Source organism: Schistocerca serialis, chromosome 1 (assembly GCF_023864345.2).
Source record: "Schistocerca serialis cubense isolate TAMUIC-IGC-003099 chromosome 1, iqSchSeri2.2, whole genome shotgun sequence".
Lineage (NCBI taxonomy): Eukaryota > Metazoa > Arthropoda > Insecta > Orthoptera > Acrididae > Schistocerca > Schistocerca serialis.
Genome location: NC_064638.1, coordinates 606,181,169 through 606,206,534, shown reverse-complemented (window position 1 = coordinate 606,206,534; position 25,366 = coordinate 606,181,169). Strand labels below are relative to the sequence as shown.

Below are 25,366 nucleotides of genomic sequence, written 5' to 3'. Positions count from 1 at the left end.
AAATAATCCTGACGGAATCGGCGGGTAATAACAAATCATGTATTTTGAATTTAAAGTCTCAAGCCTGAATCGAACAAAACCATTAATAGTCTAATGCTTCGACAGCAGATGAGCCACATAAGATTGACTTGAGTATATTTCAGTTCACCTTACAGTTCATTTCAAATCAATGTAGAGAATCACAGCGCCGAAACTCATCAATGTCTATTCGATTAATTGAATAAAATTTTATTCAATGATGCAGCGATGGTGACTTTCTTTTTTTGTGGAACTTACGCAAGGTAAACCAGAGAAGTCACAGATATGGGTTTCTACACGTCTGAGCGCTGGTCTCTCAACGATAGGATGACTAGGGAAAATATGGTACGACGTTCACTTTCTTTTCACTATGAGTTACTCTGAACGTTCTACTTTCACACTTTGTCACACAGCGGAGCTTCAGCTCCGATAAGCAGTCACAGAGCAGACGCAGCAACGCGCCTTTAGTAGATGAGGAGTAGTAAGCAGTCTGCCGTACTCTCTGCACTGAGATCAGGGAATGTAAATTGGCACGGTTTGTATTTTTTGTATCGGTTCACATCCTGCAGCCGGCGGCGCTTCGGACTCCGCTAGCTTACCATAACGACGAAATTGCTCCAGTCAACATTGTCGTATGTCCTTGCAAGCAGTTATCGTTAGCACCAGGGGAATCTGAAACAATGAAAGCGACAGTTGAGAGGTCGCTTAGCAGCAAATTATGAAATGGTTTTACTTCAATGTGCGGTAGTATAGCAGTACCATCTTACCCCGCGAAACCTAATTCTGGGTGACAAAGCTTCTTTGTAAAGGACTGGCCAAGTTTCAGGGACGGTATACAGTAGGAAATCAGTAGTTTCAGTCCGCGAGTCCTTTCGTATGACTGGCAGCTGCGACGGGCCGTAATCTGCACCTGTAACGGTAAATTCCAGCTTTTAAATGAGTAGTGCGTGAAAACCAGAGCAAGCGACAGAAAAAAATCGTAAAGCATGTGGTTTTAATTACAGCAGAGAAAGAGTTGTACGATTAATATCAACAGCAATAGATATATCACAACAGGGTCACATGCTGACGGGAAAGCTCTCAGTTTTCCAGCCGGGTAACAATTTGAAGATACCGCGACGTTTCGAAGTTTGTTATGTACAAAAGCATCTGATGAATCCTAGTCACCTGGCCAGGAGATGAGTATGACACTCATCGGAACGTGGTGATATTTTAACGCTGCCACTCGCCTAGAAACTCGTGAGCTTTTCATCAGCAGTACACCTCGGAAAAGTCTCTATTCACTCAGTGACATGGTCTTAACAAGAGTGGGAACGAACTATACTGGCACCTCAATGTATTGTATAATTAACACTTTTAAAATTTATTTTCATGTTAATTGTCATTTAGCGGCTAAGAGTGTTCGTACTGTTGTAATATATAGTTATTCCTGTACATTTCCTTATTATGGTGATAATACAGGGTAGCAAAACCAAGTTTTTGTTTATCATAATTTTTTGATGTTTATATATGACTTGTCCACACTGACATAGCATGTAAAATTACTTTTTATCTAATTTCAATGTTTTAGTCGTATTTCAAAATATTAACTTTTACTAAAACTAGACTAACGTAAGTAGCTATTGTATATAAGAACTAGATTAATATAGAAAAATTAATATTTACAAACACAGCACCTCTTATATCACGTAACAGATTGGGAAGAAATTAATTGAAAAATGAACATCAGAACGGCTTCTTCACTTGTGTAGTACTGCCTTCATTTCAGGCACTGAGACCCAGATGTAGTCCTCTGTCATAGATGCATCTCACTTTCTTTGGCTTCTTTCTTCCATAGTGTCAATGCCGCAGTGAAATCGTTTACCAGGTTTCCTAAGTCTTGCCTACAGAAATCACTATGTGAATGCAAGTAGTGCATTTTAATTGACATTCTCACTTATTCTCTTACCTAGAAACCCATTCACCAACATTCTGAATGACTCGCATTCATTACGTTCTGCTGGAGTCACTGCTTGCTATATATCTTTTGACTGATTGATTGTAACATGAGCCGAATTTGAAAACCACGAAAAAATTCCACTTTCCATATCTGCAGCATGGTTTGGGGCAAAAGATTTGTATCAGAAAGTGAAGAGAAGCGGAATCAGTTGCCACATCTTTAATGAACTGTTTAATTAATCTCAATCTGATATGCATATGTTTACAATACAAAAACAGTTACCATTATAATGGTCTGTGAGCTCCATCAACATACGAGGCGGCGGAAGTTCGAGTCCTCCCTCGGGCATGGGTGTGTGTGTTTGCCCTTAGGATAATTTAGGTTAAGTAGTGTGTAAGCTTAGGGATTGATGACCTTAACAGTTAAGACCCATAAGATTTCACACACATTAGAACATGTTTTGAACCTACAAGGAACTGCAAAAGATATACTCTTTCTTATCTCACGAAGCCACCTTTCCAATGTAGACCTACAACTTCCGTAAGGCACAAGGAGCCCAAGAAACATTCACATCTGCAACCGGCATTCCAAAGAAAGCTTTATACGCAGCAAAAAGATTGTGTCTAATACAATGTTATGTTTAATATCTTTAGGCCCAACATAATACTCACAGACGTAACAGGAAGAGCCATGTGGTAGCTTACACCTTCGTCTGGTTTCATTCTCTAATTATTGTAAAGAAAACATAAAAAAACCAGTCTTGAATGATCTAGAAGACAGTGGAATGATTTTGGACTTACGTGTTTTGTGGTAATTACTTATGGTATTATGAAACAAAATAGGAATAAAAGTAATAAAAAACATGACAGTGGGCGCTATCTGTTGATTATTGAAGTAAATGAATGAACGATTTTTTATATTTAGGTCTTTAAAAGAAGGATATCCTAAGTATTTAAAAAATAATTGTTATTTTGCAAAATATCATCTTCGCACCTAATCTATGGTACTTAATACGAATATTTAGAAGTTGTTAGCTGAATCGCAGTTTACAGTTACCTACTTATAGTTCATGAGGACGGTTTAACGCCGCCAGGGTTTGGTGACTAGACCTCCTTAACAGATTCAGGCACCTTGTAATTCACTTCGTTATTCGAATGTAGTGCTCAGTATTTATTTGTTAATTTTTCTTGTCCGTTTTTTCAGAAAATTGTGGCACGAATGGCCATTTTATTAACTTTAAAAAAGTCTTCTCGTGTGCAAGGTTCATCCAGCAGTCGGCAATGCAGCAAGTGGCCCGTATCTTGCACCTCGCCTCACACGGAGACACACAAACAGAGCATCTGCCTCATCCAGAAGGAGGCATCACTTCCACATACTGATCTTGCAGCGTGCCACTGCCGTTCAAAGGTCACCTCAGCGTACTACGAGGAGCAGATAAACATTTATACTGAAGGCAAACCTAATATACAGAATTGAAATTTTTATGTTAGTCGCCAACTTTGTGAAGCGTTTTAGTAATTTGTTCGATTAATATTTACGTGAACGGAATGTCTAATGTCTTACACTGCATGACAAAAACAGGGAGGCACCTGAAAGACACGGTCGAAAGTCAATGTAACTTCCTGCACGTACGTACCATCGGCGTGTCTGTAAATGATTAGAGTAGAACGACGACCATTTTAGTGTTATTATCAGGCCTGGTAGGGCATGCAAAGGGGACGTGGACAGAGACAGATGTTCACTGATCACCGTGACGGACACGGAGATGACGCACACTCGTGTGAGACGACGCTATTTGCGCCACAGTCTGAATGGGGACTCCATTTGACCGGCTGGTCGTATCGCATGTGACAGTGATACGATGTTGGACTTCGCGAGTACGAGGGTAGACATACTTGTAGTCAAGGTCCCAATCGACCCACAAGGGAGGATCGCTGTATTGCGCATCCTTTCTTTTTCACATCAGCACCTGCAATGCAAGAACGTGTAATGCACTCCCTGTGTCATTCTGCACAACTGGCCGGAGACTGGCGGCAGTCGGACTCGGGAACACAAAAGGCTGCGTTTCCAGAGTTGACGTGACCGGGGAGCATGGACTGGTGATGAACGGCGTCGCACTGTGTTCAGAAACGAGTCGCGGTTCCGACACCGGATGACCATCGCTGCCGCGTATGGCAGCAACCTCTGGAGAGGCCCCATTCTTGAAATGTTTTGGAGAGCGGTGTTACCCCTGGCGTCCTGCTGTGCAGAGGCTTGGGGTAAGCCTTGAGGTCACGGCTGATTGTGACTGTGGGAACTCTGACGGTACAGCGACACATCACGGTCGCCTGCATCCTCACGTGTTACCTCTCATGTGACAGCATGAAATGGTTCAAATGGCTCTGAGCACTATGGGACTTAACATCTGAGGTCATCAGTCCCCTCTAGAACTTAGAACTACTCAAACCTAACTAACCTAAGAACATCACACACATCCATGCCCGAGGCAGGATTCGAACCTGCGACTATAGCGATCGCGCGCTTCCAGACTGAAGCGCCTAGAACCGCTTAGCCACAGCGGCCGGCTGCGACAGCATCGTGATTGCGTTTGTCAACAGGGTAATGATCGTCTATACATGACACGTGCTTCTATGAACTGTCTGCGTGACGCTGAGGTACTCCCATTGCCAGCAAGATCCACTGTCCTGTCTCCGATAGAACATGAGTGGCATGAGATCGGGCTTCAACTCTGTCCAGGTTTCAGTATCCGGGATATCAAGAACCAGTTACAACAGTTGTGAGCTTGCCTCGGGAGAGGATACTGTGGCTTTGTGACAAGCTTCTCAACTGAATTAGTACATGGCTCTCGGTCAGAGGGGATGCAATGTCATACTCCCATACTGTTTGCAAATTTTTCTCAGTTCTGTAATCACTGAAATAACTCCCATACTGTCTCATCCCGTGAAGCTTAATTTCGTTTCCCCCACCTTTCTGGCTGCTTCTGTTTTCTTGCTAGGAAATTTAGCTACGATCGTGTGTCTGTTTAAATTAAGTACTTCTGAAGAACAGCATTTTGTGATCGGATTTATACTTTCGGAAAGCGTACTACAATGAGAAATATTCTCTCGATGAACAAAAAAGTACAGCGTATATTGCATGTAACGTGCGAGTTTTTACGCGTGAATGGAAAAGCTTAAAAATGTCCCCGAAAGCGTAAGTGACTAGCACAGTTCCCGTATCTGGTGGCAGCGTTGACCTCGGCATTGCAAGCCCGAATTGATTCGGTTATCCGAGATGGTGGGCCTACGGTTGAATAAACTGCTGAAATACGTCGAGTAAGTGATGGTGTAAAACTCATTTCGTTATTGAAAACTAACTAAACTACCGTAAGACTAATCCAAGATGGGTTCCCCGAGAGCTTACCGTTCATCATACAGAACAGAGATTTCGCATTTTCCCTGATCTCAAAAATACTTTTATTTAGCAAACGACAGCTTCGACACATCATTCTGAACCGGAGTCCAAGCGTAAAAGCATGCAATGGAGACACCCTTACCCGCCTGTCCGTAAGAAATTTGAAACGCAGCCTTTAATCAACAGCTGGTAAGGTCATGATATCTATCTTTTGGAATGCCCACTGTCCGATTTTATGTAGTTTTTTGGAGGGGTAACACACTATCAACAGCCATACTACGCTGGTATGATTAGGAACAAAGACAAGTTCGCGTTTTAGAGGGTATGTTCGGAATGGCCGAGAAGGCATGCCTCTTCTCCAAGACAAAGATCGACCTCACACGGCCCATGACGCTAAAACTGTTGGCTAAGTAGTTTGGGAGGTCTTTCCTCATGCTTCTTACGGCCCTGACCTCTTTGCCCCATCGTCTTTCTATCTTTCTTGTTCGATGGAAGGAGCATTGGGTGGCGTCAGGTCCAACGGCAGAGAAGACAAAAAAAAGTACAAAACTATCTGCGAGATACATGAGACAAGTGCATAGAAGGTGGTGGGAATTATATGGTGAAATAGACAAAAACTATATTGCGCTGACGATGGCGACATGTCTGATCGCCGAAATATTGTGCCCGTTGGACACTATGAACCGGCAGTATACCCTTGGACTGTTCGAGCAACAAATACGCCGGGAGAAACTGAAGAATCACAAAAACAATATTGATTTAATATACGATTTTTGTTTTATAGCCATTTGTCTCTTTCATTACTGAATAGCCTTTGTACCAGGAGCACCCTCTTCTCTTGGGGGGATATCTGAGTTCCCCAAATCTGTGGTCCAACTTTCCACCCGCGTTTCTAATGGACACCTACTACGAGGACTGTATTCAGTCAACTTACTCCCGCAAATTTTTACAGAGTGGAGGGACGTTCTGTTTTTGGGAATTACGTTACTACCATGTTTCACATGGGTTGTGTAATATAACGACTCAAGATTTCATTCCTATATTAGATGTCTCTAAGCACTACGGTAGCGCTTGGAAGCTCAAACAGATGTTTCAGTGATTTATATGAACAGTAACGTTATCTCTTTTTCCTTTCAAATCGCGGCCTATCGACAGCCACAGTTTACGGAAAATGGGGAAAATTTAGGAGGTGCAGGTAGTCATCGCACCGAGGGATACTATGAGTCGTCTTCAGTGTGGTCTCTACGACAGTGGTCACTCGGTGTTGTCAGTGGTTGGCCGGATGCAGAATTCATGTGTTGGTACAAAGTACAAGTCATCTAATTCGGCTGGATTGTAACTTGGTAAGTTTTTTAAACACTATTTTCTTCAGTTCTGGCCAAATGGGACTATTTATTCCTAGAATAAATTACAGAGTCGGACGTTTCTCTTGAAGCAGATGCGTACTTCCAGATACATTTTCCTTCGACAGTACTAATTACTTTCCTTTTGAAAAAACACTGTAAGCACTTAATGAGCTTGTCAGGACCAACAAACGAGTCAGAGCAGGTCCTACAATGCAGAACTCCGCTTAGTAAGCAAACATGGATCCGCTTCTCTCCAATACGCATTGGAGAAAGTATGGCTGCTTTATACCCGGGACTTTAAGACACAATCTGCAGGAGGAAATCAACCGAAGGTGAACCATCGTACGCACAAGTTCAGCATGTGATGTGGTCGTGTGAATGTGCTCATACTGCACTGGATTGTGCTTATCTGTGGATAAAATCCTTGGAAGTCGTATTGTAGCCTACGAGTCCCCCGTATTGGATGGAAGTATATCGGTAGCGAGGAGCTAAGTGAGCTGAAGTAATGTGTTTGAACTACGACGCAGCTGATTTTTCTCCCAGATTTTCCATTACGAATCATGAACATAATTGCAGCTACGAAGCTCACCGCAACGACCATAAACTGTAAGACACAAAGCACTGAAAAGACGACACATGGAACATGACACTGAACCAAATGAGAACTAGTAATAAATAACTGAAATATTCGAGAAAGAAAGCCACACAGATTGATAGTCAAGATACGTCTTTTAACACAAAGTCCCTGGATACGAGACATATTTAAGGGTTGCTTTTCTGATTAAAGAAGAAAATTTAAAATTCCTGTAACTGTCAATGAGAAAACTCATAAGACAATTCATGGTTTTAAAAATAAAGGGAAGATACCACTTTTCCTGACACTCGGATGAAGAAGCCTTTAGGAACAGTTACAAAAACCGAGTTACAGCAAAATTCCCTTTCAGGAGTACAATGGATGTTTGAGAGCATAAATGAAGATGAAGTTGTAAAATAACTCTTCTCTAGGAAAGTTCAGATTTAACACAAGAAATTATAAGAGAAAACTCACTAGTGGACTTTGTATTGCCCATTCTGGACGTGCTGAACATTGTTACTGTGGTAAGTTAGGGAAGCTGTGGCCAGAAGCGACGACAAGTCGCTATTTTACTGCTTTGAAATACCTACTTTTTTCCGCGAGCTATGTTACAAGCGCATCGCACTGACATCAGATGGCGGCAATTACATCACCTAGCGCTGGATTGTCGCTCACTTTGCAGCAGGAACGTAAAATCTAGAAGACAGAAAGAAAAATTTTGAGATTGTGAACGGACAAGTATTATCGCAAAATCCAATGTGCAGCAGTGCAGAATCGCACAAACCTATGTTTGACCCATTAACTGACAGAGCAATCGACTTATGTTGACTCATATCTCAGTGTGGTTCAACAGTCGACGCAAAGCTGGAAAACTCAATGAACGTGTGACGAAACGTGCTGCTTTTCTTTGGATCTTTTTTATTTACGCTTCTGGTATGGATCCCAGAATGGTGAGCAGTATTCAGGTATTGGTCTCCTTCAGGTGGACTACAGATTCTGAGAATTCTTTCAATGAATCTTCGTCTGGCAGCTTTATAACCTGTTATTAGTTTTATGTAATCGCTCTACTTGAAACTGCTCTTTAAACGTTGTCCCCGATAATAACGAATTTGATTGCTTCTAGTGACTGTTCTGCAATCGTGCAATCATACTATAACAGATCTTTCTGCCTACTTACGCGTAAAACCCTACATTGGTTTTTGTTGTGAGTTGCCTGCCTATCCCTGCAGATTCGAACCTGTGCGGGCCTTCCTGCATTGACTGCAATTTCATTCTGTATAAACTGCCAGCGCAATAAAGTGTCACTTTTTTGAAACCCCGTAATTGTCTCCTATTTTGATGCAGAAGTTTGAAAGGTGGTTCAAAAGTGCCTACAGCCTTCCTCTATAACGCTGCAGAAGCGTGGCGCCCTGCGACGTCTCCCTCGGGTTTGGCGACGCTTTAAACATCAACTTGTCGACAAGTGCGAAGAACGTCACAGCCCGGGACTTCATGTGACGGACGCATAACGTGCGTTAATGACGCCGCATTGGCGCCAAATTTCAATGACGCCGCATTGGCGCCAAATTTCACGACAGCTTTTTCCATCTCCAGCGTGGACGTGTTACACGATGGGAAGGGCGTCGTACTCCCTCTTGCCCATATTTCACTCCTTTTGACGCTTCTGCGATGGGTATCAGAACTGCAAGACCCAGTGTTGAAATTACGCGATTCTCTTACGGGTGGTCAAGAATTCCGTCGATAACGAAGTTATTACAGACGGAGTACAAGCTTGGATTAGGAAAAGCGATTTAAGGAAATCACGGAAAACCTAAATCAGGATGGCAAGACGCGGGTTAGAACTGTCGTCCTCGCGAATGCGAGTCCAGCGAGCTAAGCATTGCGGTACCCCGTTCGGTCACACATTTCGCGGTCGGAAACAACAATTTGCCTTGCGATGAGCAACAGGACTACGTTCTTGACAGCTTCTGACTCTGATGACACTCCTGGACAACTCGAACCTTAGCAAAGGACATCCTGGGCATGCAGCCCCAGTGGAAGTGACCACGCCCGTTTGGAGTAAAGTGCGACAACAAGTTTTTGCTCTGGTGTACAGGGTGGAAAACTAGTGACCGTTCAAAACCATTAGACGAAATCTGGACCTGATCTGAAGCAGAAAAGGTTGAACGTTGACACATGCATCAATACCCGCCGGTAGCTGAATGGTCAGCGTGACGGATTGCCAATCCTCTGGACCTGGGTTCGATTCCCCGCTGGGTCGGGGAATTTTCTCCGTCCAGGGACTGGGTGTTGTGCTGTCATCATCATGCTACCTTCCTCATCGACTGCAGGTCGCCGACGTGGCGTTAAATTGAAAGACCGGCACCCGGTGAACGGTCTGCCCGACGAGGGGCCCTAGCGATACGATTATATTAAAAAAATAATAAAATAGAAATTTTGCCTTATTGATGGTTGACCTGACTTCTTTTTGTAATTCTGGAGTCAGATCCTCACGCAGTTGCGAAATATTATTTTCGTTAAAAAATCTATGGTTTTAGAAATATATTCAGAACTGTAGGCAATAACTAAAGAGTAACCTTTGTCAGACTTAGTTATTAAAGCAGAAAAAGGATTTTAGTATTTCAGCCTTCTTTCAGTCATCCTCCGTTTCGATGTCAGTACGGTCACAGAGAATCTGGAGAGTTGGATTTGATCCGTTTACTGATTTAACTGAAGACCAGAACATCTTAGGATTTCCTGACATGTGCTGACTCCTAGCATATTTCGATGTAGCCATCAGCCAAGCGATATTTATAGGTCACTGATAGTTACTAGACAGGCAAACCCGAAATAGCCGCAAAGTTTTGCGAGTGTTGACTGAAAAAATTTTAGAGTAGCAGGTAATATGTCACTAATGCTCTCAGCCAATAACATGAAAAACATGAACAAATTAGCTACCTTTATCCACACCACAACATTCCCCAAGATAATAGCATCAAGCACGACAGCCAAGCAGTATCCCGAAGCTAACTTTTCTCCGACAGGTCGAACACCTCACATTCACCGTTATTTACAAACAACTTGGAAACCTGGTCTAAATAATCTGTATACCGTAGATTACGAAACTAAGTTCTTCAATTACTTACTAGACAAATAATTTTGTTTGATGTTTGTTCTCAATTAATCGGTGCCTTGCTGCCTGACATTCCAAACGTTTGTCAAACGGTCGGTGTTTATTTATTACTCACTTGTGTTAGTAGATGAGGCCAGGGTGGAGCCCGCTGCGCTGGAAGAACACGTTGGGGTTGCTGGAGAGCGTCGGCTCGACCGTCGTGTACAGGTTGCTGTCGTCCGGCTTCAGGTACAGCCCGCCTGCGAACACACCGCACTGCTGCAACACCTCCCCTCTCAGCGCACGGGCTCTGTCTCAGCCGGACATTATTTTCTTACTATAGGCAGATTTATAAGGAAGAGAGATCAAAGGATTTTTTTTGTATTTTTAGGCGTAACTGAATACATGTAATATTATATGTGGTAAAATATTTAAATTTATTCTGGCTATGTGAAAGCAAAAACATGTACAACACAGTCTGATCAAACCTATCCAGACACACCCAAGCAGTGTGCAGTTGGCCACAAGGTGTCACGAGAGGCGGACCAGCCACTATAAAAGGAAGCGGGGAGTACTGTGTCGTCGGTAGAAAAACAGCAAGACAGTATTTGTCAGTCAGCAGAACACAGTGACTTCGAACTTGGAGTACTCGTCAGATGTCACCTGAATAACAAATCCATCTTGGACATTTCATTCCTTCTACAGCTGCCTAAGTCGACTTCTGGTGATGTGATTGTGAAATGGAAACGAGAAGGAATAACCACAGGTAAGCAGAGATCAGGCACTCCTCTTGTAGTGACGAACGAGAAACGTCTAGCAATGCAGAGAGTTGTTAAACAATTGCATGAAATCAGCGGAAGAAGTCACTCTTGAGTGCCGAAGAGCTACCAGTAGCCTAGCTAGCACGACGACTCTGTGTAGCAAGTTACAAAGAATGGGGCACAATGGTGGAGCACTACCTCATAAAGTACATTTTACTGTACCCGATACTCGGCTATACTTCAGGTGCTGTAAAGGACCGACGCCACTGGACAATGGATAACTGGAAACGAGTGAATTGGAGTGTTGAATTACGCTGTACCTCGTGGCAACCCGATGGAAGGGTTTGGGTTTGGCGAATGCCTGGAAGTGTTATTTGCCGCCATGTGTACTGCCAACAGTGAAGTACAGAGGAGGTGGTGAGGTTACGGTACGTTTTTTTTTTTTTTTTTGGCCCCCTTAAGGAAATAAGGAAATTCTAAATGCGGAAGGATAGCAACACATTTTACAGCAATGTGTACTGCGTGCATCAGAGACACAGCTGAAGACGGTGACTGTATCAGCACGACAATGCACTTTGTCATAAAGCAGCAAATGTGGGACAATAACACTTCTGAAATAGACTGGGTTGCTCAGAGTCCCGACCTGAAGCCCGTGGGACTCCTTTGGAATGACTTAAGTCATTGACTTCGCTACAGACCCCAGTGTTTATTATCTCTAATTTCTCTGGTTTCGGCTCTTGAGAAAGAATGGGCTTCCCTTCGTCCACAGGCAATGAGCCACCGCATTGAAAGTGATCCCAGTAGTGCTGAAGCGATCATTGAGGTGAAGGGTGGACGCACACCACATTAATGTCCACTAACAGGCATCCAGATACTTTTGATCAGATGATGTGTTTGTTCATTATGGTAAAATTGTATTCGTAGTGTTATAGTGGGGTAGGTTTTTAGTCTCTTAGGAAAGTTCAGTCCTTAATAATTAATTATAATGATAGAGAAGAAGTATGTTCAATCACGTCTTTTCGGATATGCAACAAAGTTGTTCATTTCATTTTATGCACAACATATTTTGATATTTTGACGACCGACCCAATCATTGTCGTCCTGGACTCAAGGCAACTTGTAGGCGTAATACACGTCACAGCACATGAGAAAGACGACTGGGTCGCTATGTCGTGCATAGAATGTAAACAACAGCTTGTCTGTACACCCGCAAGCACATCACTAATCAGTCTTTCCGAGGCAGAAAAATGGTTCAGTAGAGAAAGCTAAAGAACATGCAAACGCAATTATGTACTTCTTTCTGACTAATAGCTATGCTCTCAATGTGGCCCTACCCTATCAGACATGGAACAGTATGCCATACTTTTCGTTCCGACGCACTACTTTTTCTGATAATAGCTGACAAATTAGATGATCGAATAGGAGCCATAATTTGAACTGAGAACATAGAGTTTTTGAATATTCGTTTCAGAGGTAAGCAAAAACCACTCGTTGCAACGTAGTTACTCTCCGGTGTTCTTCTTTATTTCTTGTTTTGGTTTCTTGTGTCAATGCAGTGCAAGATGAAATCATTTCAGTTTCTAGGTAATTCCTTTCGGAAATTTCATACTCCTGTCGCATTTTAATATTTTACAGGGTAAAATCCCTCCCTTTTATGATTTCATTCATGTGTTTAGAATTATATGCTCCTATTCTAACAAGGGGATCGTATTTATTTAACAACACTTTTTATATCAAGGCTAGTTCGGGTTAATTGCTACAGTTTAATACAATGTCGGTCACGTTTCGGTAATCTAGTACTGCTGAAGCAAGCGATTTTGTGAACAGATAACGTAACATTCATCTTAGATCCTGGTGCGTGCTACAGTGACATAACATGCTGTCTGTTTAAACGATTGCGTAACTTAAAAAAATGCATTCTCTTTTTTGTGGTACAATTATTAACAATTTAAAAATAAACTGGAGACAATTTTTAAATCAGATAGGCCTATAGCTTAGCGCTAAGTTCTTTTGTATGCCCTATCGTTTTCTGATACTCTGTATACCAATGCTATAATCTTTTGTTTCGTAAGCAAATCACTACAAAAAACTAATTACTCAGAATACAACAAACAGGAAAGCAATCCAGGTGCGGCTACAATACGTGAAGCGTCGGTAGAGAGACAAAGAGGATGAGAAGTTTGGGTTAGTATAAGCAATAAGACATAATGTCATATCATGTTATCTCTTTTAACGGGAATGCTTTAGAAGAACTACGCTGGAGAATAATAATACAAACGGATTGATTCTTTAACATCTTTGACGGTAAATATCTCGCTATTCTCATTTCTGCTACGTCTCATTACTTTCGTCGTTCTTCTGTTTACTCTGAATCTATATTCTGCTCTCATTGGAGTGTTTATACCACTCAACAGATCCTGTAAATTTTCTTCACCTTCACTAAGGATAAAAGTTTCATGAGCAAATCTTATCACTGATATCCTTTAATCTCGAATTTTAATCCCACTCTTGAATTTTTCTGTCACTACTTCTTCGATACACAGATTGAGCAGTAGGGGCGAAAGGCTGCATCTCTACCTTACACCCTTCCTCATCCGAACAATACGTTCTTGGTCTTTCAATGTCATTTTTACTTCTTGCTTCTTGTACATATTGTATATTACTCATCTTTCCCTATAGCTTACTCCTATTTTTCTCAGAATTTATTCTTATTTCAGTATAAAAGCTAATTTTGCTCCTCATGCATCTGGTGACAAAGTAAAATAAAGTAGTTAGTTACAGATGATATTTTTAATCTCAGACGACAGTTGAATATAATTCGAATCCTGCTAAAATAGGGAAAAGCCAGAAGGTATGCGACGCCATTCGTCACCAGCGCATGCTTCCCCGGTCACGCCGACATTCCAGACGCCGCCGTTTATGTTGTGGTGTTAGCGCCGGCTTACACGTGGGACGGTATTACCCTCGGCCGGCCGCTGCGTCTCCGACCAACGGCGCAGGCTGACGCAGAATACTGCAGGGAGTCCATTACTTGTTGTCGGATGGAGGGTACAGATATGGACGGCTTACGATGTACTTGGTGCACAATACGGTGGCCTTACTCGTACCTCTTTGTAGTCATGATAGCCGACCATAACTTTGGCAACGAGTAGGCCTGCGCTCAAGTTTATGCCGTTCAACGTCGAGCCTTCGTCATATCGGAATGGCAATGGATACTGCAAGATTCGACTAGCCGAACAAATGGATACCCACAATGGGAACCTTTTCAAACCAGGTCCAGTACTGATAACGCTGTCTCACACAGGTACGCGGTATCTCCGCGTGCTTCGCAATGATAACACGTGACTTTGTTCACATCCCGTGAACTCTAAATACGAACAAAACTAATGTACTCTTATGACCGTTCTACCTATCACAGAGAATTACAACTCTAATCATTTGCGTACCCGCCGATGGTGTGCACGAGTACAAACTGACATTGACTTCCAACCACGTCTTCAGAATCATTTTTTTTGTTTGGCAGCGTACTTACTTGTCTGTCCAACTTCATCATCATCATCATCATCATTCTCCTCCTCCTGGGTAACCCGCCTCTTATTCTTCAGTTCTTATTCTTATTTTTTCTCTTTCGATATGGCCCGCCATGGTAGAGTATGCTAATGATGGGCACTTACGCATCCTAGAATTGGCAGCTGATTTTCATGCAATGCATTTTCTGCCGGTACCAGTTAGCTACTCTAAGTGAAAAGAGTCACGTATTCCACCTGTCTGTGAATCGAGCAAACTTTTCGTGATATTTTCATACATTTTTAACTGTTTTTCTGTGTGTGGGAGGGATAGGGAACCAGCAAGAAATTCGCTCAGATGAGGGTGTAAGCCACAAAAAAAAAGTCTACGCTGGCTTTTACCAAACCAATGATTGTTATGCCAGATCGAGGATGGTCTCACATTCCTTTGTGACATCAGAGCGCCAAGTGAAGTGGAGCCGTGGTTATCTCAGAGGACAGGCACAGAAGACTAGAAAGCTCCATCTACATCTACATTCATACTCCGCAAGTCACCTGACGGTGTACTTTGAGTACCTCTATCGGTTCTCCCTTCGATTCCAGTCTCGTATTGTTCGTGGAAAGAAAGATTGTCGGTATGCCTCTGTGTGGGCTCTAATCTCTCTGATTTTATCCTCATGGTCTTTTCGCGAGATATACGTAGGAGGGAGCAATATACTGCTTGACTCCTCGGTGAAGGTATGTTCTCGAAACTTCAACAAAAGCCCGTACCGAGCTACTGAGCGTCTCTCTTGCAGAGTCTTCCACTGGAGTTTATCTATCATCTCCGTAACGCTTTCGCGACTACTAAATGATCCTGTAACGAAGCGCGCTGCTCTCCGTTGGATCTTCTCTATCTCTTCTATCAACCCTATCTGGTACGGATACCACACCAGTGAGCAGTATTCAAGCAGTGGGCGAACAAGTGTACTGTAACCTTCTTCCTTTGTTTTCGGATTGCATTTCCTTAGGATTCTTCCAATGAATCTCAGTCTGGCATCTGCTTTACCAACGATCAACTTTATATGATCATTCCATATTAAATCATTCCTAATGCCTACTCCCAGATAATTTATGGAATTAACTGCTTCCAGTTGCTGACCTGTTATATTGTAGCTAAATGATAAATGATCTTTCTGTCTATGTATTCGCAGCACATTACACTTGTCTACATTGAGATTCAATTGCCATTCCCTGCACCATGCGTCAGTTCGTTGCATGTCGCCATCAGTGTTATCCCTTGACCAACTGAAGGACAGCAAACGGCAGGATGGTTTCTTTGAGAAAGAGCACGGCCGAATTTCTCCTCATGCCATGTCCCATCTGACTTCGCACTTGTCTTATGAACTCATCGGAATACTGAGTTTTAATTTCCCTAATCTTCTTTCTGGGTTAACGCGCTGTGGGTTAAACTACATTTGAACATCATTCGAAGTTCATCTTTGGCCTTCTAAAATCTCCCAGGTTGTATCACTGGCCAGTGAGAGTACTCCCTAACGCTGTTCCTTTAGCTTTACGGTACTATGCGTCATACTCCAATTATATTTTATATCTATCCCGATTGAGATCGTGGAATATTGTGAAACATTCTTTTTATTGGGAGGGAGTTCTCCACCAGTAACTAGACGTGTGATCATAACACGTATAGGCAGCGGATCGTCTGGCCAAAAAGTTGTAGAAACGGAAACCGCAAAAGGCAGTGCATCGCACCGAGTGGGAAGGTAAGTGGAGTGCAGTTGGTACGCGGCGGCCGGCCGCGTGTTGGTTCTGCCAGCCGCCACCGCAGAGGAGCGTGTGCAGCTCGCGGCAAAGCGGCGCTTAACGACGTACAGTCGCTGCCGCACCGCCGCCTGCGTCCCGTGCGGAGATGCTCGTGCATCCTCCATACTCAGTCACCGTGCGTCGACAGATGGGCCTGCTGGCTGCAACGTTCACCGATCCAGTTCAGCTCGCCGCTATTTAAGCTGTGCAACCGACGATTTACATCTGCACGATGCAGTGCTGAGTAGGAGCACTTCTGGGTTAAAGACGCCCGATCAGTGCCATCCGCCTGGCACACAGAAGATCCTCATTCGACGTATTGTATCAGAAACCATTTTTTGCTTGTTGAAAATACTGAACCGACACTTTTACGTTTTCTTCTTTCTTGCCGTCTCACCGACTCAAACTAGTTTATCCGTCGAGGGAGCTGCTTACATTTGGTCTCTGTAGCTCTGCAACACTAAGAATTCCAGTCTACACCATAATCAATAGTCTGTACTGACGATTTTATTTAACGATTCCGTATGATTATATTTTCACTACAAGTGAACATAAGTATACCATCTTACCATTATACAAAAGTGAAAAGTTTCGAATTTAATTATTCGTTTCTTTTTGTGTAATGCCTTTACAGTGTAACATGGTACACTGATCAAACGCATCCGGGCATCCCTTTCTAATGCAGAAATGACCACTAGATGTCACGAGAGGACAATATAAAGGAGGCGGCAAGTATTGTGCTGTGACTAGCGAAGGTGTGACAGGAGAATGAATCGGTCAGGAGAGCACAGAGCTAATGTGGGCTAGTCATTGGAGGTCTCCTGGATAACAAATCTAACAGGGACATTTGAGTCCTAAATTTGTCCAAGTCAACAATTGGTGATACGACTGTCAAGCGGAAACGCGAAGGAACAGCCACAGATAAACCGAGACAAGGCAGACATTACGTACTTGCAGACAGTGAAGTACGGAGGAGGTGGTGTTACAGTATGGGGTGTTTTTCGTAATTATGGTGTGGTCCCCTTATTGTGCTTAAGGAAACGCTAAATACGCGAGGATATAAACAAATTTTACAGCATTTTGTACTGCGTACAGTACAGTAACGATTCGGAGACTATGATCGTTTCTGTCAGCATGACAATGCAGTCTGTCATAAAGCAGCATCTATCAGACAATGGTTTGTGGACAATAAATTCCGACCTGAACCCAATTAAATACTTCTGGGATGAGTTAGAACATAGACGTGGCTCCAGATTCCAGCGTCTGACGACACTACCCTCTGTGGTTTCGGCTCCAGAGGAAGAACAGGGTTCCCCTTCCTCTACAGGCATTCAGACACCTTATCGAAAGCGTCTGCAACAAACTTAAAGCCGTCATCAGAGCGAAGGCTGGACGAACTCCCATATTAATGTCCACTAGTCTGTGTCCGGATACTTTTGAACGGATAGTGTACTTGGCAACGTTGCCGATCTATCGTAGCTGATGTATCCAACAATGTGCAAAAGGATACAGTTGATGTGTATCTATGGCATTTAAACGGAAATTGCGGCATCGTTGTCTTTTCCTGATACCGGTGTGGATTTGTCGAAGAATTTCGCTAAAGTAGATGCCTCTATCGTACAAGAAAAATCGGCAGAGTATTTCAAATTTTCATAGAGTAAGTTCAGGAATCAGTGCTGCGAACCAGCCAATAGTTGCAGTTAGTATTGTTAACAGCGGTGAAGAAGATCTGCTATGTACACCAAACGCCATGAAATCCAGAATTTCTAGTAGATCACCTACCGTCAGTATCTAATACGGAAAATACAACATATTGCATCCAGTAAGCATGTTTTGTTAGAATTTTATACTCCTATGACTTGCTAGACTGAAACATCAAGATGCAATGATATTTCATTTATGTGGGAAACCAATAAGCCCACCACCGGAATTGAGTTTTACGTGAAATGATGCGCAGTGTTTGAGATAGAAAATGACAAGTGTAGCTACTCAGTTGGAGAGAGGGAGCGTCCCTGTAACCAGACCAAATGGAACAGTCGGCATATCGCGCCTCTGAAATGTGAACCCAATTTATGAACTGGCAGGATGGGCGTGACGGTAGTTGCCAGCGCCTTTAACCACGACTGCCCGGCACTTGCGACACTTTTCGAAGTCGTACAACCACTGGGCTTTATCACGAACCTCCATTTCATGGTCGCCTCGAGTGTCTAGATTCGGGGAAAATCATTCCTAGCGGAGTCATCTGTCACACATCATCTTGGTAACAGGGGGTCGCCGTTCACTATGGTAGTTTGCAATAGTACCAAGATGGCAGGAATCACTAAGCCAGCAATACCAACAGGTGAACAACCATAACATGCAGGACCATCTCCTCGCTGTGGGTAAGGAAACCACAGTCTCGTGCGACTACCTGTGCTCACAACAAATAGCAGTGCATAGAGATCAGCATACGCGCACGAAAATATCCATCCATTTGTTTGCCTATATTTCCTCACAGGTGATCTGTACATTCAACATGGGATGCCATAGAGTAAGATGTGCGTGTCTTGGAGCTAGATCCACGCCTCTCTGCGTCTTATGGACGAAGAACGTGCATATCGTGGGTTACACTTTGTTCCCCAACGCTTGGAGTCCATGTCATGATGCAGCATTGCCGTCATCAACTCGAAAAGGACGATGCTAAGTATCAGGTATGTGCCTTCAGTTTAATGGTTCATTTTATGATTTCTCTGAACGTTGTTTGGCCTATGTTTTGAGCCTTCGCTAATCCCTGCGAACTCTGACACGTGATGGACAGAGGTATACATCTGGGATGGTGACTTTTGCCCACAGAGCGAGAAGGTGTTTCTGGATGATATGGGCAGTTTATCCTTCAGAACTGCCATACGAGTTTACTTTTATCCATATTTCGCAGCTTCAAGCGTGACTGTATTCAATACCCTGGAGGTATGAATTAAAAAAACTTCAGTCACAACTTTTCGTGTTTTATTAAGTATACGGTGCGTTTCGGACCCTCTGAGTCCACCATCAGGTGTAATTTCTCTTCATACATGCCTTATTTTTTTCTCTTGAATGAGGTGAAATGAATTTTCCTGTCACAAAATGGTGTGATGCTAGGTTATGAATTTCGCAAGGCAAAAGCAGAAAATATGTGCGAATTTTCGCACGATTTCGTACAGATTTTCCGCGTTTGACTTACGAGATTCATAACCTAACATCAGACCTTTTTGTGACAGGAATATTCATTTCATCTCATTCAAGAGAAAAATTAAAGCGTGTATTAAGAGAAATTATACCTGATGATGGACCCACAAGGTCCGAAATGTATCGCGTACTTAATAAAACACTAAAAGTTGTGACTGAAGGCGTTTTTTAATTCATACCTCCAGTGCCATACGAATGTCTGGAGAAGAGTTTATCAGACCTGCTAGGCCGTGAACAGGCCACAGGCAACTACCACAGCGTATGGCCATCGCGACTGCTGGATTTCCCAGCACGTGGTTTCTTGCTATGGAAAGAAAGATACAGAGATTAGGAATCACCGCTCCACGAAAAAAATTCGAGATCGTTAGCGACTGATCACAAGTTACCTCGCCATTCGACCTGAGCAATTCAGACAAACTACTCTTGTCAGTTACGTCAGTGATAAGATATGCTTTCTTCCAACAAGGACATTATTTCAGGTCGGATGCAGGGGGTTTTGGAAGAACGGGATTAATGTTTGAATGTCTGTCATTTAAGATTCGGACCTCACATCAAATAACTTACAAGGTTATTTCTTTCACAGAACGGATCTGTAAAAGAAAGGACCCGCATAACTAATGACCAACATGCTTAACATCGGTTTGCTGTCGAATTCTTGGATATGTTTTGAGTCTGAATAGAATAAATTTCCTTGAGACAGAAAAGCTGCTGTCCATAAATAAGCACGGTATCAGGAAGCGTTGCTCGTGGGAAACTGGGCTTGCCCTTCTCTCGTATATCCTGCGAACCACTGATGAAGAGCCGGCCGGAGTGGCCGAGCGGTTCTAGGCGCTACAGTCTGGCACCGCGCGACCGCTGCGGTCGCAGGTTCGAATCCTGCCTCGGGCTTGGATGTGTGTGATGTCCTTAGGTTAGTTAGGTCTAAGTAGTTCTAAGTTCTAGGGGACTGATGACCTCAGCAGTTAAGTCCCATAGTGCTCAGAGCCATTTGAACCATTTGAACTGATGAAGACAAAAACAGGCAAATTCCATATTTCTAGATTTCTGGAATGCGTTCGACACGCTACACCCCTGCAGACTTAACGAAGGTAAGAGCATACGGAATAAGTTACCAGATATATGACTGCCTCGAAGACGTCTTAAGCAAGAGCCCAGTACGTTGTCACAGGCGGCGAGTGTTCATCAAAGGCAAAGGTATCATCAGGCGCGCCCCAGGAAAGTGTGCTAAGGCCGCTCTGACGAACAGAGGAGCAGCAATCTGGGGCTGTTTCGTGGTGCTGCTGTGGAGTGCGGGAAGATATTGTCGCTGAGTGACGCTAGGAGGGCAAAAGACGAGTTAGACTCAATCTATAGTTCGTCTGATGAGTGGAAGCTTGCTCTAAATGTGGAAAAATTTAAGCTAATGCAGATGAGTAGGAAAATATCTCGTAATTTTTCGAATCCAGCATTAGTAGGGTGCTCCTTGACACAATCGCCTCGATTAAATATTTGGGTGTATCGTTGCAGAGCGGTATGAAGTGGGACGAGCATGTTAGGACGGTACCAACGAAGGCGAATGGTCGACCTCACTTGATTGTGGGAATTTTTGAGAAGTGTAGCTCATCTACGAAGGAGACGGCGTATAGGACACTAGTGCGATCCATTCTCGAGTGCTGCTTGGGTGTTTGGGATCCCCACAAGGACGGATTAAAGGAAGATATCGATGGTTCAAATGGCTCTGAGCACTATGGGTCTTAGCATCTGATGTCATCAATCCCCTAGAACTAAGAACTACTTAAACCTAACTAACCTAAGGACATCACACACATCCATGCCCGAGGCAGGACTCGAACCTGCGACCGTAGCGGTCGCGCAGGTCCAGACTGAAGCGCCTAGAACCCCTCGGTCACAAGGCCGGCGATGACATCGAAGTAATTCAAAAGAGTGCTGCTAGATTTGTTATTAGTAGGTTCGATCAACAAGTAAATATTATAGACATGCTTCGTGAACTCAAATGGGAATCCCTGGAGGGAAGACGACGTTGTCTTCTCGAGGCACTATTAAGAAAATTTAGGGAACTGGTATTTGAGGCTGACTGCAGAATGATTCTACTGCCACCAACGTACATTTCGCGTAAAAACCACAAAGATAAGAGAAATTAGGGCTCGTACAAAGTCGTTTTTCCCTCGTTCCATTTTCGAATGGAGCAGGAAAGGAGGTATCTAATAGTGGTACAAGTTATTCTCCGCCATGCACCGTACGGTGATTTTCGGAATATGTAAGAAGATGTAGGGGTGGATCTGGGATCATGAGTAATTTATACTTAGTGTTGCTGAAGCTGTAAGTGAGGAAGTCCTTTCTGAAAGTATTTCTTTGTAGTCTAACCTAATATGAAAATGAATCATTGGTGATAAAAAATACAGACGAGAAGATAATAGAAACACTTTAAATTTAGTGATAGTAAATCATGCTGAAAATTATACAGACAGAGTAAGAAATGAGGACATACATAATCGATTTGTGGAAAAAGGAGGTTTTTGTGACTTCTTGATATCGGATAGGATAGTTGATAACACACATCCTGAGGCATGGTGGTGCAATTTGGTAACTGAGGGAAGTGTGGGAGTAAATAGCGTAGAGGTAAACCAAGGCTTCCAGGTTCTAATGGGAGTATGGTGCAATGGTTATGCACGTGTAAACAGACTTGTACAAGGTAGGCCTACAGTAGCACTGCGAAATGCGTCGAACCTGTCTTCGGGCTGATGTACGAAAGAATAACGACTGACGTACAGTGTTATGAAACAGTCAAGTAATTTATAATGAATCTGTCATAAATAGTTTCACAAAATGTTCTAAAAGACAATGCACAAAGAAATTAAAAAAAAAATTAAAAAATGTTACGCATCGACCAGTTAATTACATCACAGCGCAGGCATGCAGCAGATTGTTGTTACGACGTGCCATCTCTGAGCTGCGAGAGGAGGCACACCCAGTAGAGTAGGAACAAGTAAGCTGTGCCGTGCAGGGGCGAGTTAGTCGCAAGGCATACAAGAAGCTCGGCGTGCAAAGCAGGTAGCGGCAGGAAGCTAGGCTGTGGGTGCGGGCGTGCGACATGCGGCGTGCTCGGCAGGTGCGGTGCTCACTCTTCCAGCGCGGGGCGGCGCCGGCGTGGTACTGGTCGCCGGAATTGGGGAGAGGCGCCGGCGCCGGCGCGGGGGCGGGCGTGCAAGGGCAGGCGTAGCGCGGGTAGTAGCAGTACGGGTAGTAGTGCAGCATCCGCGCGTAGCTCGGCACCTGCCCCACCACGGCCACCTGATCTGCAACACCACACACTCTGCTGCCACTGCTGCTCGGCAAGCCATCAGCTCTAGCGGGGGAGACGTGCGGTACAGTCGCGGAGAAGGTCATCCGAAACGAGTGGCTAACACCACAAGATGGTCATCTGTGCATCGTAGTGAAATTACGAGAGCATCAGTTCCTAACACGGTCAATCAACATTGCCTTCCTCGCAATTATAAGGAGATTTCAAAAAGTAATTTACACATTGTCATGGCAGGCAAAGTAACTTTGACTGAATGTTGCACTAGTACGCTACACTTTAAAGTGACACCGATGTATCATTTCACGATTCTTCAACAGAGTCACCAAGTCTCTGGAAACAAAAATCGGAACGTTCTACCAATAGCTCGACTCCTCGACGATGTAAATCATCTCCTTCACCACGGAGTCATCGGAGAAAAGCTATGTGAACATCCACATCGTTGGAAAATCTCTCTCTCCCCCCCCCCCCCCTCCAAAGATATTCTTTAACTTGCCGAAAAGAAGGAAAACGCTTGGTGCAACATCTGAATTGCACGATGGATGTTCCCAGACCTCCTCTCAAAAACATTGACGCAAAAGCTTGTGGTCTGCGCGCAGTGTGAGATGTTGAGCTGTCGTGCAAGGGAACAAACTCTTTGCTAAATTTTCCACTTCACTCGTAGTTGTGGACTTTAGTCCAAAGACTGATTTGATGCAGCTCACCATGCTACTATGTCCTGTGCAAGACTCTTCACCTCCGAGTAACTACTGAAGCCTACATCCTTCTCAATCTGCATGATGTACTCATCTATTGGCTTAGCCCCCACACTTCCCTCCACTACTAAACTGGTGATCCCTTGATGCCTCAGAAAGTGTCCTACCAACCGATCCCTACCTCTAGTCACGTTGTGCTGTAAATTGCTCTTCTTCGCAGTTCTAATTATTACCTCCTCATTAGTTACCTGATCTACCCATGTATTCTTCAGCATTCTTCTGTAGCACCACTTTTCGAAAGCTTCTATTCTCTTCTTGTCTATACTGTTTATCGTCCATGTTTCACTCCCACACATGGCTACACTCCTTACAAATACTTTCAGAAAGGATTTCCTGACACTTAAATCGCTATTCGATTTTAACAAATTTCTCTTCTTCAGAAACGTTTTCCTTGCCATAGCCAGTCTACATTTTATATCCTCCCTACTTCAGCCTTAGTTCTTTTGCTTCCCAAACAGAGAAACTCATCTATTACTTTAAGTGTCTCATTTTCTAATCTAATTCCCTCACCATCACCTGATTTCATTCGACTACATTCCATTATCCTCGTATTGTTTTTGTTGATATCCATCTTATATCCTCCTTTCAAGATTATTCCGTTCAACTGCTCTTCCAAGTCCTTTGCTGTCTCTGACTGAACTAAAATGTTGTCGGCAAACCCCAGAATTTTAATTCCTACTCCAAAGTTTCTTTTGTTTGCTTTACTGTTTGCTCAATATACAGATGAGTAGCATTGGGGTTAGGCTACAACCCTGTCTCACTCCCTTCTCTACTAATGCTTCTCTTTCGTGCCCCTCTACTCTTATAATTGCCATCTGGTTTCTGTACAGATTGTAAATAGCCTTTCGGTCCTTGTATTTTATCCCTGCCACCTTTAGAGTTTGAAGGAGAGTTTTGTTGTCAACATTGTCAAAACCTTCCTCTAAGTCTACAAATGCTACAAACATAGTTCTGTCTTTCCTTAACCTGTATTTTACCCCATCCACCTTTAGAGATTGAAAGGGAGTATTCCCGTTAACGTTGTCAAAAGCTCTCTCAAAGTCTACAAATGCCTACAAATATAGTTTTGCTTTTCCTTAACCTATCTTCTATGAGAAGTCGTAGGGTGAGTATTGGCTCGCGTGTTCCAGCATTTCTCCGGAATCCAAACTGATCTTCTCCGAGGCCGGCTTCTACCAGTTTTTCCATTCTTTTATAAAGGATTCGTGTTAGTATTATATTCTTCTTGAAGTCTGAGGGTAATCGCCTGTTCATACATCTTGCTCACCAAATGGAAGAGTTTAGTCATGATTGGCTCTCTCATGGCTATCAGTAGCTCTAACGGAATGTTGTCTACTCCTGGGGCCTTGTTTCGACTGAAGTCTTTCAGTGCTTTGTCAAATTCTTCACGTACTGTCATATCTCCCTTATCAACTTCATCAATGTCCCCTTTCATTTACTTAATATTCCCCTCAAGAACATCTCCCTTGTATAGACCTTCTACGTATTTCTTTCACCTTTCTGCTTTCCCTTTTTTGTTTAATACTGGTTTTCCATCAGGGTTCTTGATACTCATACAGGTGGTTCTCTTTTCTCCAAAGGTCTCTTTAATTTTCCTATAGGCAGCATCTTTCCCCTAGTAATATATGCTTCTACATCTTTATAAATGTCCTCTAGCCATTCCTGCTTAGCCATTTTGCAC

The 25,366-nt window shown here is 43.3% G+C and overlaps 1 protein-coding gene across 1 annotated transcript in view; it reads right to left on the bottom strand.

The window, feature by feature from the left end:
* Window positions 1–790: 790 nt before the first annotated feature.
* LOC126418866 (uncharacterized) overlaps window positions 791–25,366 on the bottom strand; it is a gene marked incomplete at its 5' end in the record, with an annotated part of 87,484 nt that continues 62,908 nt past the window's right edge. The window contains 3 exons of the mRNA XM_050085903.1: window positions 791–928; window positions 10,498–10,621; window positions 22,755–22,928. Of these exons, the coding sequence (XP_049941860.1) occupies window positions 10,503–10,621; window positions 22,755–22,928 (293 nt within the window). The remainder of the gene's footprint in view (window positions 929–10,497; window positions 10,622–22,754; window positions 22,929–25,366) is intronic.